This window comes from Paramormyrops kingsleyae, chromosome 10 (assembly GCF_048594095.1).
Source record: "Paramormyrops kingsleyae isolate MSU_618 chromosome 10, PKINGS_0.4, whole genome shotgun sequence".
In the NCBI taxonomy this organism is placed as follows: Eukaryota; Metazoa; Chordata; class Actinopteri; order Osteoglossiformes; family Mormyridae; genus Paramormyrops; species Paramormyrops kingsleyae.
In genome coordinates, this window is record NC_132806.1 from 9296683 (window position 1) to 9311384 (window position 14702).

At 47.2% G+C, this 14702-nt stretch overlaps 1 protein-coding gene across 13 annotated transcripts in view; it reads right to left on the bottom strand.

Annotated features, from left to right (window-relative positions):
* Nucleotides 1-14702, bottom strand: part of col23a1a (collagen type XXIII alpha 1 chain a) — a 120766-nt gene that overhangs the window by 12637 nt on the left and 93427 nt on the right. For 7 of the 13 annotated variants that reach the window (XM_072717279.1, XM_072717284.1, XM_072717287.1 and 4 more), the window contains exons 2-12: nucleotides 12715-12741; nucleotides 12175-12201; nucleotides 10384-10410; nucleotides 9770-9796; nucleotides 6820-6891; nucleotides 5972-6088; nucleotides 4078-4104; nucleotides 3823-3849; nucleotides 1133-1186; nucleotides 298-360; nucleotides 21-65 (exon numbers count right to left, since the gene is read on the bottom strand). In XM_072717279.1, coding sequence (XP_072573380.1) covers nucleotides 21-65; nucleotides 298-360; nucleotides 1133-1186; nucleotides 3823-3849; nucleotides 4078-4104; nucleotides 5972-6088; nucleotides 6820-6891; nucleotides 9770-9796; nucleotides 10384-10410; nucleotides 12175-12201; nucleotides 12715-12741 — 513 coding nt within the window. Of the gene's footprint in view, nucleotides 1-20; nucleotides 66-297; nucleotides 361-1132; nucleotides 1187-3822; nucleotides 3850-4077; nucleotides 4105-5971; nucleotides 6089-6819; nucleotides 6892-7142; nucleotides 7203-9769; nucleotides 9797-10383; nucleotides 10411-12174; nucleotides 12202-12714; nucleotides 12742-14702 lie in introns of all 13 variants that reach the window. The other 6 variants (XM_072717289.1, XM_072717278.1, XM_072717280.1 and 3 more) reach the window with 5 other exon arrangements.

The following is a 14702-nucleotide window of genomic DNA, read 5'->3' on the forward strand; positions in this document are numbered from 1 at the left end:
CCAATCAGAAGGACACTCACCTTATCTCCTTGGAGTCCTCCCTCTCCCACATCCCCTTTATCTCCCTATAAAAATACATAGACACAAACGGTGGGAGTCACCCGCGAGCATCCCCTGACTCAAACGACCAGCATGCTGTTTTATTACTGAGAATTAGACAGAGAACCAGCAAATGAACTCCAGAAAACTATTAGTGATCAATGGCTCACATGTCAGGTACCCACAATGCAATGCTGCTCTCATCATAATTATCCATCTGGACCCTCCTTCTCAGGGTGTGCAGGCCACCTCTCTCACCTTTAGTCCTGGGAGGCCGTCCACTCCTCTTTCACCTTGAACACCAGGTAGCCCTCTTTCTCCCTGTCGAGCACAGAGTGAGTGAGGCCAAAGGGTGTGAAAGAGACTCAAAAGGAAGCTTCATGTTTGAAGACTAGAATAATTGAACTAGTCCTTCCATGTCCCTCAGTATATTCCAAGAGAATGATCCCTGCACTAGGACTGGTACTCGCGACGGAGATGCTAATCAATGACATCGTCCACGTCGTTCTCACGCCATCCTATCCATATGTTATGATGCAGAGCATTTCGCTTCAGTTCAATGCACACTTCAGCTGTTCCTTTGACCAGTCCCCGAGGCAGCGTCTGTCCTGCAGATTTTGGATTAATGACAATTCAGGCCAGATGGGGGGCCTGTGTAGGCCGAACGGCCAGCCATTACACCTCAACCGAATCTTTCTGAAACCGCTGAACACATCATTATCTCCACACCAGAGTGCAGTGAGCATGCCCTCAGAGATGCTGGCTCGTGTCCAATGGATGCCTGTGATCTACTCAGTGTGCGTCCCGTGAGCCCGAAATGTGCAAGGCTCCCCGACAGGCTGGAAAGGGTCGAAAAACCCTGACATGAAAAGAAGTGACAATGGAAAGACAGACATGAAAGAAAAGTCAACAAAGCAAGGAATAACACAGAGTACCAGGGCGGGCCTGTGACCAATCTGTCTGTCAGTGCAGAGACGAAAACAGGGCGGCTGCAAGGAGGCTATGAGCTCTCAAGAAGGAAGCTACACAGCTGAAGCACTTGAAGACCTCAAGCAACAAAACAGAGTTATTATCATCAACACTGGAATGTGACCTTTGATCCTGGGGGTCCTTGTGGCCCGGGAAGACCTTGGTCGCCATCTTCACCCTGTAAAGAGCAAACACGAGTCACGAAGGTGCCACGAACTTTTCAGTCATCGCAGGTTTGCAGATACACAGACCGATACTGCAGCACAAGGACACCAAGATACAGGCAAGCAAGGTCAGCTCTGTCCATGAAAAAGCCTTCGAAAATTAACCAAAATGCACAGCATTGCCGCTGCTGTGGTGGATACTGATCATCATTAGCATCAATCATCTCTGGTCTCACATACTGTTTCTATTTGTACACAGGAAAAAGGCATTTGTATTCCTTCAGTGTGTAAATGAGAAAAACCAAGATCTAGACTTGGATGTCATGTTGGTTTCCAAATGAGCTGTAATTCCAGTCTGGAGGTTGAATCGCAGTTAATCACTTCACTCTGAGCTTTGGGACAGTGAGGAAACGAGCCAGAAAGTCAGCTCGACCTGCTCCAGCCTCTGAGCCCAGCATAGTGCCTAGGACGAACGTCACAAATAGGTTTTCTAACAAAGTAAGCTTTGACCATACAAGTGGAGATTGAGGGGACAATGTAGTAGTGCATCCTTACTTAGTGCATTAATTAAACAGTAAATATGTGTTTAAGTACTGATCCCATGCTTGTTCATCATTAATTAATCATGACAGTTATTTCATGGGGAAACCTATATTAGTTCATGATTTGTTTTTGAGTAGTAAATGAGTAATTTTTACCCGTAAAGTGCTTATCATTATTAACTAATTAGTTAGCTGTTAATTAATGTAGCGCCTGAATGGAATACATGAATTGTCATGACTGATTAATGATGAACAAGCATGGGATCAGTACGCAACTAACATTTAGTTAGTGGTTAATTAATGCATTAAGTAAGCATGTACTGATACATTGTTCATGTCCCCTCAAGTAAAGTGTGACCCTGGAGATTTAATTACATTTTAGGAGAGACATTTTGTAATCTCTGTGATTCAGGTTACTAAAAATCTGTAGAAAAAACACACACCAGTTTGCTGCTGTTTCAGGAACTTACTGGCATCCCAACTACATCCCATGTCCACCTCCGTTTGCCAGTTATGATGTGGTAATGGAAGGACTGGGACCCATATGATACATCTGGCAGAAAGCTGACCCTCTTGAGACAGTTTGTACAGGTGTTTCTGTGCTCAGCCAACTGTGGCTGCAAGGTTTGGGAACTTATTTACTCATTAAATTATAAACATACAGTATCAATCAAAAGTTTGGAATTAAAATTGTTATTTTATAGCCTCTCCTGGAACCGACACCTTATCGTGGTGGAGGGGTTTGCGTGTTCCAATGATCCCAGGAGCTAAGTTGCCTGGGGCTTTATGCCCCTGGTAGGGTCACCCAAGGCAAACAGGTCCTGGGTGAGTAACCAGATGAAGTGCAGCTCATTAGACCCCTTATGATGACTAACAACTTAGATTCACGTTTTCCTTCGACCTGACACGGGTCACCGGGACCCCTTCCTGGAGACAGGCCTGGGGATGGTGCGAGCGCCTGGTGGTCAGGCCTACACCCATGGGGCCTGGTCAGGCACTGTCCGAAGAAAGCATGTGGATCTCACATTGTACTCATTTCCGGTGAGGGTTGGACTCCGCCAGGGCTGCCATTTGTCACCGATTCTGTTCGTAACTTTTATGGACAGAATTTCTGGACGCAGCCAGGGCGTTGAGGGTGTCCGGTTTGGTGACCTCAGGATTAGGTCTCTGCTTTTTGCAGATGATGTGGTTCTTTTGGCTTCATCGGACCGTGACCTCCAGCTCTCACTGGAGCAGTTCACAGCCGAGTGTGAAGCGGCTGGGATGAAAATCACCACCTCCAAATCCGAGACCATGGTCCTCAGCCGGAATAGGGTGGAGTGCTCTCTCCGGGTCGGGGAAGGAGTCCTTCCCCAAGTGGAGGAGTTTAAGTATCTCAGGGTCTTGTTCACGAGTGAGGGGACGATGGAGCGGGAGATCGACAGGCGGATCGGTACGGCGTCAGCAGTGATGCGGGCGCTGCATCGGTTTGTCATGGTGAAGAAGGAGCTGAGCCAAAAGGCAAAGCTCTCGATTTACCAGTCGATCTACGTTTCTACCCTCACCTATGGTCACGAGCTGTGGGTAGTGACCGAAAGAATGAGGTCGTGAATACAAGCGGCCAAAATGGGTTTCCCTTATAGAGAGGGTGAGAAGCTTAGTCATTCGGGAGGGACTCAGAGTAGAGCCGCTGCTCCTCCGCAGTGAGAGGAGCCAGATGAGGTGACTTGGGCATCTGGTCAGGATGCCTCCTGGACGCCTCCCTGGTGAGGTGTTCCGGGCATGTCCCACTGGGAGGAGGCCCCAGGGAAGACCCAGGACAAGCTGGAGAGACTATGTCTCTCGGCTGGCCTGGGAATGCTTCGGGATTCCCCCAGAGATGCTGGACGAAGCGGCCGAGGAGAGGGAAGTCTGGGTTTCCCTGCTTAGACTGCTGCCCCCATGACCCGACCCAAAAAAGCGGTAGAAGATGGATGGATGGATGGTTATTTTATAGTTCTCATGTCTTTATCATTATGCTAAAATGTAGATAATAGCACAAATAAACCTTTCCATGGGTAGGCGTGTCCAAACTTTTGACTGGTACTGTATCTTTATATAAGCATGCACATGCACATTAGTGATCATACCGGTTTTCCAGGAGGACCGCTCGATCCCTGTAAAAACAGAAAAGCATAGTCAGGGTTATGATCTATGTGGCTGAGGAAACCTGGATTAGAATTAGAAACTTCAAAAAGGTTTCCAGAAACAAGCCCTCGGTGATGAACTTGTAACCAGCCCTTGAGCAAGACTGCAGGACATTTAGCATTTACCTCCGGGTAAACCAACTGGGGAAAGATTTTGAGAAAAGCATGTCATGGAAATCAATGCGAATGTATATCTACCTCAAGGCCTTCTTGTCCAGCAGCTCCCTGTGAAATGTGAGGAGACAAGCAGAGAGTTAGCATCACAAGTATTAAACGGATGACCTGCACATGACTTGCATGGTGATTATGCTTCTCCAGTCCTACAACACTGCTGAGCACCTCAAGGGTCTATGGTCGTCTGTTCAAAACGGTCCGTGAGACCACGTGTTCCCCCTCCGAACCAGCAGTCAGGTGGATCGCTCTAAGTCTGTGAATGCGAATGTGTGTGAGTGCGGTGGGATGGACCCCCCTTCCTCGCCCTGCGCTTTGTGGGATGCCCATCAATTGACTGAAACCCTGATTGTTATAGAAGATGCCAAAAATGCTGTGGAATGAAGCATTGATCTATAACCACTAGGTGTCAGTGTTCTCTCAATACAGTGAGACTAATGCTGGCTGTTATGATTGGACATGGTGGTTTGAATACCTTTTTCTGCAATAATGAGAGGAATCTGACCAAAAATATCTAAAAAATACAATCCAACCCAGGCCCGGGCACAGTCCCATATCTGCAGTTCATTCTTAACGATTTCTCTCTCTGTTACCCTTCCCTTCTGAAAACACAGGTAACAGATATTGTAAATGATGATTTTCCCTCTCTCACCTGTCCGGGTAACACACACAGACACATGCAATGTGCAATGCATAAAATGTATTTATTCAGTGTATTTACTTATTCAGTGACAGTAGTTATTTGTTCATCATTTACATATTTGACATATTCTATGATACATAATTCCATCGCATGTGGAGGAGCATCTGTATTGCATTCTCCATTCCTGTCCCCTTCCAGTGTCCTGTGGCTCTTAACTTGATAATGAAGATATTTTGGGAAAAAATGAAAAGTGCAAGAAAGTAGAGTCTATAATCAAAGGGAACACACAGAGCTCTTGCATTCCCTTCCAGTACAGCAGCATCTGCTCTCGAAATGAGGGGGATCAGTTTCCACTTACGCTCTCACCTTCTCTGGACATAAAGATCACGTAATACTCACAAATGATCTTAAAAGGGAACTTTGGAGCAACAAAATAAGAGGATAAGAATACTCAGTCCATGTCTGCTCTTTGATTGGAAAATGTTTTTTTCCTGCGGGACAAGCAGCATCCCACCAAGAACAACCTCAACATTTCTTTTATCCCACTGCTCTGGCAGCAGTGTGACATTAATTGAATTCCTGGACTTGGAAAAATATGAATTACCATACGGACCTGCTCCCACCACATATGCACAGTTGTCTGTGCAAATATATTGACCTTTGAAGTGAGAGACTTAATTTGGAACCCCCCATTAGCCCTGCAGCGGGAGCCCATTGTTTCGAGAGCGAGCCGAGTGGTTATTAAATGGGAGCTGAAGCCGTATCCATTACAGAGCGCACTGTGGATGGCTCTTACACAAACCAGATGAGACGGCATCGCAGCTGCTGTTTCTGTTTTGATCTCCGGAGCCGCTGTGCATCGCTGTGCGAAGCAAGTTGACACATGACGGTTCGGTCCTCGCCGAGTGCAATCAGGACCGTGGCCTGTGACCCCAAGGACCTCTGCCTCGAGGGGCATGGAGCCCAATCGGCATCTATCGGGACACGTTTGCCCCCCCCCCGGTGCTGCTTTTACACCATTCCAGAGCACCGCGGTAAACGGGAGTGTCGACACCGACCTGCTCCCTTGGTTGCCGCATGGTTTAGGGATCGCAACCCGAGCTGAACAGTGGCAAAAGGGGGCCCAGGAGCGCGACCTCAGCATCGGGATTCCTGCTGGGAAGGCTGGGAAGGGGGCCCAACAGAGGAGCATTGAACTGGAGCTTTGAAACCTTACACAGTACAGGAAACGCTAATGGTTTCCACTCCAGGGTTGGTAAGAGCGACAGGGAGCCTTACCTGCTCTCCAGGGGGGCCGCGGGGGCCGTCCCTCCCTGTGTTCCCAGGAGGTCCTCTTGGTCCAGGGGACCCGGGTGGCCCGGGGGGACCAGGTGGGCCAGCTTGTCCTTGATCGCCCTGCCATCAAACCCAAAGGAGACAGAGATGAGGGACATGAATACGACTGACATCACTAGGCCTGTTCCTATACGGTTTAAGGTGGTTTCGTTAGAACAGCTCTTTCCTAAATGGCCTAAGTGCTTCTCCAGTCTTAAGTGAAAGATTTCTTCTATTCATGAGCGACATGAAGAAGACATTCGGAGCTTCTGCATCAGTCTATTGCCCTGAAGTTCCCACCCATGGCAGAAATTATTTTATGGGACTGTGAATGTCTTCCCAGACATTGTGGGCTGTTATGGAAATATGAGAAAAGAAACCTTTGCTACAAAGTGATATGAAGCACTTATACCAGCAGGATAAAAGAGCTATTTCTGTACACTAATTAGCATACTTCTGGAAGGCATATAATTTCAAAATAAAACTGTACCAACAAAAGGCTTTTTCTTCAACCTCTAATGAAAAACACACCCTGTAAAATGGAGCACTGGGGTTTGCTTGTTTCTTGTTCCCCCTTTTAGTTTGAAACAGGCATGTATTCCAAAAACACGCAGACCAGCTTGAGATGTGAATCAGACAAGCAGGAGGCCAAGGATGAGGGAGCAAGACAGTGGCAGCTCGTGGGAGTCAGAGGGTTAAAGGCGATGGGGTGAGGGTCAGGGAGAGGAGGGTGAGGGGCGTGGCCAAGGGGGCGGGGCCAGGGGTGGAGCTGGGGGAAGCAGAGTGCAAGGCACACCATACAGAGGGTCTACCTTCAGTATCAGTCTTTTAAAGTTATGGTGGTCATCTGAGAGAAATCCATGGTCATAGCGGGGAAAGATCATCTGAGAGGAAGAGGAGTTCGAGGGAGGAGAGACAGAGCAAGAGAAGTCAAGAGATCAGGGAAACTGGGGCTGGCGAGATCTAATGGAGCAGAGGTGAGAGCGTCCAGAGAGAAGGACCCCGCGTTGCTCAGCAGAGATGGAGAAAGCACACAGAAACGTGAACAGGTGATAAGGAGACCCCATGAGGAGGAAGGGCTGGCCAGGCTCAGACGGATGGGCTGTGAGCTCAGAGGTGGGGGGTTACCACAAACCTTCAGTGTGAGAATCTGATTACTGAGCAGTCCCGCTGACGCACCTGAGGCAGGCAGTCCCTGAGCAGGGGAGGGGAGGGTGACACAAGACAGCTGTGAGTACAATGAGGCTCACCAAACCCCAGGGTGTGGTGGAGCTACCCCACATGATTGTTAACCGCAGAATCTCAGTACTCTAAACCCTAACAAGTAAATCATCCATGCAGAAGTCTGTGCACCAATTGCTACACCTCTGTTAGGTTAAGGAGTGTGGATTCCTGAAGTCACTCAAAGCGGACAGGAGTTGTGCTGTCCACACGGCACCCAACATATTCCTGTCGATCTCGAAGCTGTGAAATGCCAGATCTCCAGCAAACCCCGAAACACCTCCCTAGTGCGCACGTGTTCACCACAAGAACTGCGCACGGACAATTAGAGTCATGGCTCCCCGCATCACTCATTCTGCCCTGACTTAAAGACAAACAGCAAATTGATGTGTCCTGGGGGTGTCTATGAGAAAGTGGGGGTTAGGGGGGGGGGGGTCTTTGCTGAGCAGCATGAAATGAGGGTGCGGGTGCCTTGTGATTTTTCGGCAGCCTTTTCACCTTCTTCTGGACCTGCCAGGTTTGGATCCAGGTCCTGACCCGACACCCTCACCGAGGATGACGGATGACGTGCGATGGCGCACCGCAGCAGTCATGCACGACCTACGGCCTTCCCCTCGGTCCCCGCCAGGGGTCAGGGGTCGAGTGTTGCCCACAGGTCACTCCATCTGTTCTCAAATCCAGACACCACCGGATGCAGACAAACACGGTAATAACGGGGCTTAAAGAACGCCATCTGTTCTGAAGCCCAGATGCAGCCAGATGGAGCAGACCATGCAGGTCAGGACTGGTGACACTGTGATCTGCTGTCCATTCCAAGAGGGAAATTTTACATCCCCCTGCCCATAACTGCACATGCTCTTTTATTATTCAAATCACGGTCCTCGAGGTCCGAGCCCTGCTGATTTTCCAGCCTTCTTTCACCTGTGAAGCCACTGACCAATCAGGATCAGTAATTATTAAACTAACTACCTGGGAGAACTGAAAACAAGGCCTGGATTTGGAATTGAAGAACCCTGCTCTATACTGTCCCTATGTCCCTCTCGTAAGTAGATTGGAGCGATCCACCCTAATCTTAAGACAGCTGTCTTCATTTGTTGCATTGGTTGATGAAACTCATAGATAGCAATGAACAGTGACATCAGAACAGCATGCCCTTCGTCCAACTGCAATATTTACTTTTCCACTTAACATCTAATTCTGAGACTTACTTGTTTTGTACTCTATCATTTACTCAAAATGCTCTGGAGCCTCCTGGGAAACCAGCGGGTAAGAGCCAGATTAAAAAAACCCAAAAATGTGAAGCTTCATGTTGTTTCCAGCCATACCACAAATAATGTCCCATCAAGCGTTTCTGCAAGGACATCATGCCCCAGAGCCAGGAAGCCCATGTCCTTGAACGGGAAGCTTTAAAAGCTCGAACCTCAGGACGGGATGGAGAGCAGGAGCTTCACGGTGTGGGATATGCAGAGAGAGGGACCTTCCTCAGGTGTGGCTCAATCTGTTCGCACGCACTCCTAACACGCCCACACGCACCCCAACCACAGACAAGCACCCTTTTTGGACTGTGTCAGCTGACCTGTAAATCTTTTAGCTCCTTTACCAAAATGTCTGTCACATGTACTTCATCGTTCAGATAAAAAGTATATAAATGAGTATTTTAAGGCATAAGTTTCTGGGCTGAAATGTAAGATGTGATGAATGGGTTTTAGGCAGCAAAGAGTGGGATCCGTTTTGAGGAGAGACAGACCCCAGTGGAGAGGAGGCCCTACTGTGGGAGCCCACAGTGATGGCAGGAAAAGCCGCTTTTTCGGCCTGCCTGCCATTCCGTCGTTTCAGCCATCAATCAAACGGCCACAGGCCACTTAGCAGATTCTGCAGCCTCACCGCCTCCCTCAGAGGGCTGTCTGTGGAATCCAGCAAGACCCACAGAGCCGAATTAGCTTCACCTTTCCTTACAGCTGGGGAAGCAAAACAGCCACACAAATCAAGGCTTTCCCCTGTGTTGCGAAAGACGCAAACGCGCCACTCTTACAAAACGAACTTATTTTTGGTCTGTCTGGCTCCGAGTCGGAATGCTACGTCGTATCGTGTTACCGACGCGAGATTCCATTTTTCTCTTTTCGCCACAAGCTTTCGGACAATAGTGGGAAAGGAACATTTGCCCGCCTTGGTTACACCTGGCCCTTTAGTGACCCCCCCCCCCCCCCCTCCACAAGGTAAAAGACAACGCGTCATTCAGGGGTGGTGTCATTTTCACAAGACGTGTAATTAAGGTCTGTACTGTGCCAATGCCGGAGTGTGTGTATTGATGTATTGGAGCTTGAGTATAGAGAATGATGGATGGTCTGATCAGATGTTAAATATCGTACAAAGTGTCGTATCCTTTGTCTCTGGTTCCACTCTTTCATGATTTCCGTAGAACCATTACTCATCTGTGCTTTAAGCGATAGACAACCGGCTCAGAGCGAGCTGGATGCATAGGTCCCGTGGTTATTTGGATATCGATCCCATGGGATACATTCAACCAATTCCATGACTCACCCTTGGTCCGACGTCTCCTTGGTCACCCTGGGGAGACATTGAATCAAGAAGGGATCATTCACAGACATGTATTAAACAGTAGGCTTGGCTGACTGCAGACACAATGGTGCAACAAGATCAAAGATCTTTCCGGAAGTGCCAAAAAGGGCCATGCCGCAGAAAGTTTATGTGCTATGATAGAACACGCTGATTAAGATGAGGAAACCAGACCAGAATGAGGTCCTCGTAAGTTGTGTAAACATGACAAGGCGGATTAGGGAATGGGACTCCTTAGCACACAACTTTCTCAAATTCTGTAATCAGCAGGGTTGATTTAAAGAAGGCTTTGCTCATGAATGCTTTGTTTTTCCTGGGGTAAAGCCAATCGAGAGATGTATGGCCCTCTATAATTTTACACTCATGTTTGAATGTACACAGAGCCAGACACCAAGAAGAGAGGACAGGAACGAAAGCATATAAGAATCGACCAACATCTGGCAATTGTGAAATTTAAGCCGACAATGAACTGCGAGTTTATAAATGTTTTACATGTTCATGTGTGTAAGGTATATCATATACCAGGTATGTGTATTTAAGGTATTGAACACTAGTTTTATTCTGATGTTTCTGAATACCTTTTCTCCTTTTAGGCCAGGTAGTCCCTGAGAAGACAAAAAAATGGCAGGTAATGAGGCACAGTCTCACACTATGTTTTTTATTTTTTACATTTTTTCGGTTGTGTTACGACAGACTGTTGCATCTCCATCAGACGGCCTGACAGAACTGGAAGTTACTGGGAGGAGCTGATTCAGAGTCGATTTCCCAGATCAGAGGTTACTGACCCAGAGCAGAAGGGTCAGAACTGGTCAGAGGTTTTCTGGTCTTTGAGGAAGGAAATAACAGAGATATCTGAGCTTCTGCTGCAAGGCTGCTGGCTTCATGTTTAATGAAGTGCAACTATGTACTTTTGAGAGAAGAAGTGATGGAGTTAGAATGAGAGCAATTTGTCCTACCACAATCACAGCCGCAAGATCTGTGCATCTGATGGAAGGAGCGTCATATTCCAATTTAATTCCTGACAAAATTGGAACAAGGAACCAGCTCAGGTCTCCCAACGGGCGGCAGAACCGCCACCCACTAGACTGCAGCTAATAATGTGATGATGGCTTGGCCTTTGCACATGCGGCCACTCAAGGCGCCACGCTACATCTGTGGCTGGCGAGGATGGCGCTCCTCCAGTCAGACTGTCATAGGGGTGAATATCACAGCGCCGTAAAGGGCTAGTAACGTATCTGAGGCCGGTAAAGTGATAAGGATGCTGGGCAACTGCGTGTCCATTCCTAGGTACTGGCGCCCCCTTCAGGCCTAAATTGCCATGTCGGGCTCAGGACACCTGCCTGGGAAACTAAGCCTTCTGCTGACCGTAACCCTTAAAGCATAATAGAAAACATTTATTCTCATGTTATTATTCGATTATTATTTATACGTTTTGTTCACGTAAATTCAGTAATTTAGTGTTGCACAGGACACTTCATCTTTCTCGACGTGCTGTGTCATAGGGCTCATACAGATTTCTCCTTCCATGTCACACTGTAATGTTTTAGAACCTCGAACTGAATAGGATTTATTGTCCTCACCGTTTACGTACCAGTATTGAAACCCTCTGCTGTTTAAAACACTGCAAGCACTGAGCCATAAGTCACTTTTGACAAAGCTGTCCACTAAATTAATTTACGCAAAGTGAGTTGAAAGCTAACGAGCGAAAACGGCTATTTTTACCTTTGAAAAGAGCATTTTTTAAATGTCAGCAGAAATGGCACAATGTGATGAAGCGTTCAGTCACACGCTGCTGCTGGAGGGTCACACTAAATTATTCTAGAACACGAACAAGCTGAAACGGTAATTGTGCACCTGGTACATATGGGAGAGTCATTGAATTACCCTAGCTTCACTTCATCTTTTTACTACAAACAATTTCTGTAGAAATGTATTTTAAAATGCCTGTTTAGTGGCTAACCCTCAGGGCAATCCAGCTTTTTATGATGACAGCAGTAACACAAGGCTAAATATAATAGCTTTAAAAAAGCTTCTTTTGAGCTAGAAACTCCACACATCCTGGTGTGAAAACAGCTAGCATTAGCGTTAGGGTTAGCATTAGCGCTGCTTTTCCTGCAGTCATGTTTCCAAGGGCGGCTCGAACGGTCGGAGACGACGGAGTTCTTCTGAAAAAGGCTAACAGCTGGAGTTGGGCCATGCAGAAACAATGCTATTCTAATTAACTGCTGTCCTCTCTCATTTACAGTGTACCCAGAAACGTGCTTGTGGCTAGGCTAAGTGAACCGAAGTATAGCTGAAATTCTGAAATAAAATACAGGAAATGTTGGCAGGTGTAATGGACAAATAAACAAAGCAATGTACTGACATACCTGACTTCCTTTAAGACCTGGGGGACCCTGTGAATGGAAGGGAAAAGACAGATTAACGAGTAGAATGATAACGATGGCAGGTATTTTTCATAGACACGACACGCTGCCATTGAAGTCTGGTGCTCGCCCTAACCGCAGAGTGATTCATGCCTCACTGCTGCTCTCAGTCTGAGAAGGTAAACAGCCCTGATGGCTAACAGGTGAGGCATGAGTCCCTGCAAGAGAGCACCCCCCCCCCCCCCAGAACGGCTGCAATGCACACAGGGCTACACGAGTTAGCATGAGCATGCATATATGTGAGTGCGTCTGTGCATATCAGTGCAGCCGCATGGTAACGTGCACAGGTCTTGGAACAAGCAAAACATTGACAGGACATCTGTGTGTGTGTGTGTGTATGTGTGTGCGTGCGAGATTGTGTGAGCTGGTGCGTGTGTATGGACACGTATCAATGCAGTGTGGTTTCATGGTGCTGTAAACAACACCCTCGCACCGTGATCATCAGTGTGCTGCTGTTTTTAGATCATAGACATTCGTACTCACAGGTTTGCCATCCAAACCAAGTGGGCCCTGTAAGATGGATACACACCATGCACGTTAAAACCTATACTTCATTTCCCCAATCTATCTGACAGCTACAAGAACCATGGGTGGCTGCAGTCATCTTCTAAAAATGATCTGCATGGGTTCCTTCTTAATACAACCTGGAAGAGTCATCTTTGGTCTGCTCTGTTTTTAATAACTTGACAAGCTTCTGGCCGTTTATCAAATAGTGACAGATGCGAGAGGAGAGTCAGGTAACGGAAGGGGCAATAGTGCTATTTTACGAAAAGTGTGGAAAATAGGAAATGATGTCACAGGAAACAGAAAAGAAAGAGGTGAAGAAGATGTATGGAGTGGTCTTCAGCTGTCCTGGCTGTATATGATGCTGTGGTCTGTTTCACATAGGGACTTGTTAAAGCAATACCACTGACTATCAATATCAACAATTGCCCCCTGACAACAGAGCTATGACATGAGTCTAGCAAAACAGATGAATCTGATTACCATGCACAAGGTTTTTAAGGGTTTATGAGCTCCTCCCCCCCAACCCCAGGTATTGATGTCAAACTCGAGACACAGCCCACCTGTATTTCATTAATTTTAATGAAACTGTAAACTACTTTTACAGTTATATCTACATACCTGTAGCATCGTGTAACTGCAAACTTGAAACAGATACATAAACTCTATCATTTAAATCGACAAACATTTTGTTACAATATATGTCTTAAGATATATGGGTAAAGCTATGTATCCTGAAGAGAGCGTGGAGGCTGCAGAGGCATGACGTAGACGAGGCTGCCCCCTGGGACACTGGGGGCTGCCCGCACGATGTACTCGGTCACGATGCTGAGAAGGTCAGACCACGTCGTTTTGGTACTGGATGGAGCAGCCAAGCTCCTAATGTGGCACCGAAACGTGACACAGGGACACAAAGAACGCTGAGACCGTGCAGACTGCTCCAAACATGCACCGAAACTACTGTCACCTTCATCCCAGGTAACCTATAAATTGTACCACGGTCTAGTCCTGAAGTACCCAGTCATTGGATGCAAATGGGGGACACGCATGTTTGAATCATAAAGAAACAAAACACATTGCCTATCGTATTGCTCCATATATTTTCAGTTCATTAAGGCGAGGTATTGAGTTCACAGTGACACAAAGTCTATGCAGACTAAAATAAGCCACTCTCATTTTGTTGAATGTCTTGAACATATTGATAGACAAAATGGAGTGGGATGTGGAAAGTCGCTGTCCATCATGACACAGGTGCTGAAACGTCAATTGAGTAAAAACAGAATTCTGAGCATCGGATTCAGGCAATACACTGGAAGCTAGATCTGCCTCTTATTGCTAGGCTTTACCACGCAGTGCAGAGTGCTCTGGACAGTACACGTTTTATAGCATATGAAGGGAATCACATTGTTCCTCACAATGATAACATCCATATGAAGACATGTCATGAAGATGCCTGTCTGACTGGTTGCAGTTCATTAAGCTTTCCAACTTCATGTCATAGATCTCGGAAACAGTTCAAATAACTCTCAAGGACCTGGCCTCCCAGGAGAAGCGCCGTTCTGTTGAAACGCTGCATGTCGGTGGAAGCGAAAATGATGGGAGATCTGATCCGAAACTCACTGACTGATTCTACAGAGGGACGGGTTTCTGAAAAATAAAAACCTCTACATCTACAACAACACTGCAGTCACAAACGTCTGGGGGCCGGCGTGTTTGTTTTGCCTGTGAGTCACTAAAGCAGACTCTGGTAACAGAGTGGGAAAAAAGTAAGCAGAATGTCTGCAGCTTGTCCATCTCTGCGCAAAAGGGCAGTCTCACCTTAGTGAAGAAGCACACTGCGCGAGGATTCACGGTTGGGCTTCGGAAGTGTTTTTGCACCATTACACCTCTGCTGCCGTCACTGGCAGTGGGCGGAGTTTCTCCTGATCCCGCCAGTGTGCACTGGTTCCCTGCGTGCAGCGTCTCCA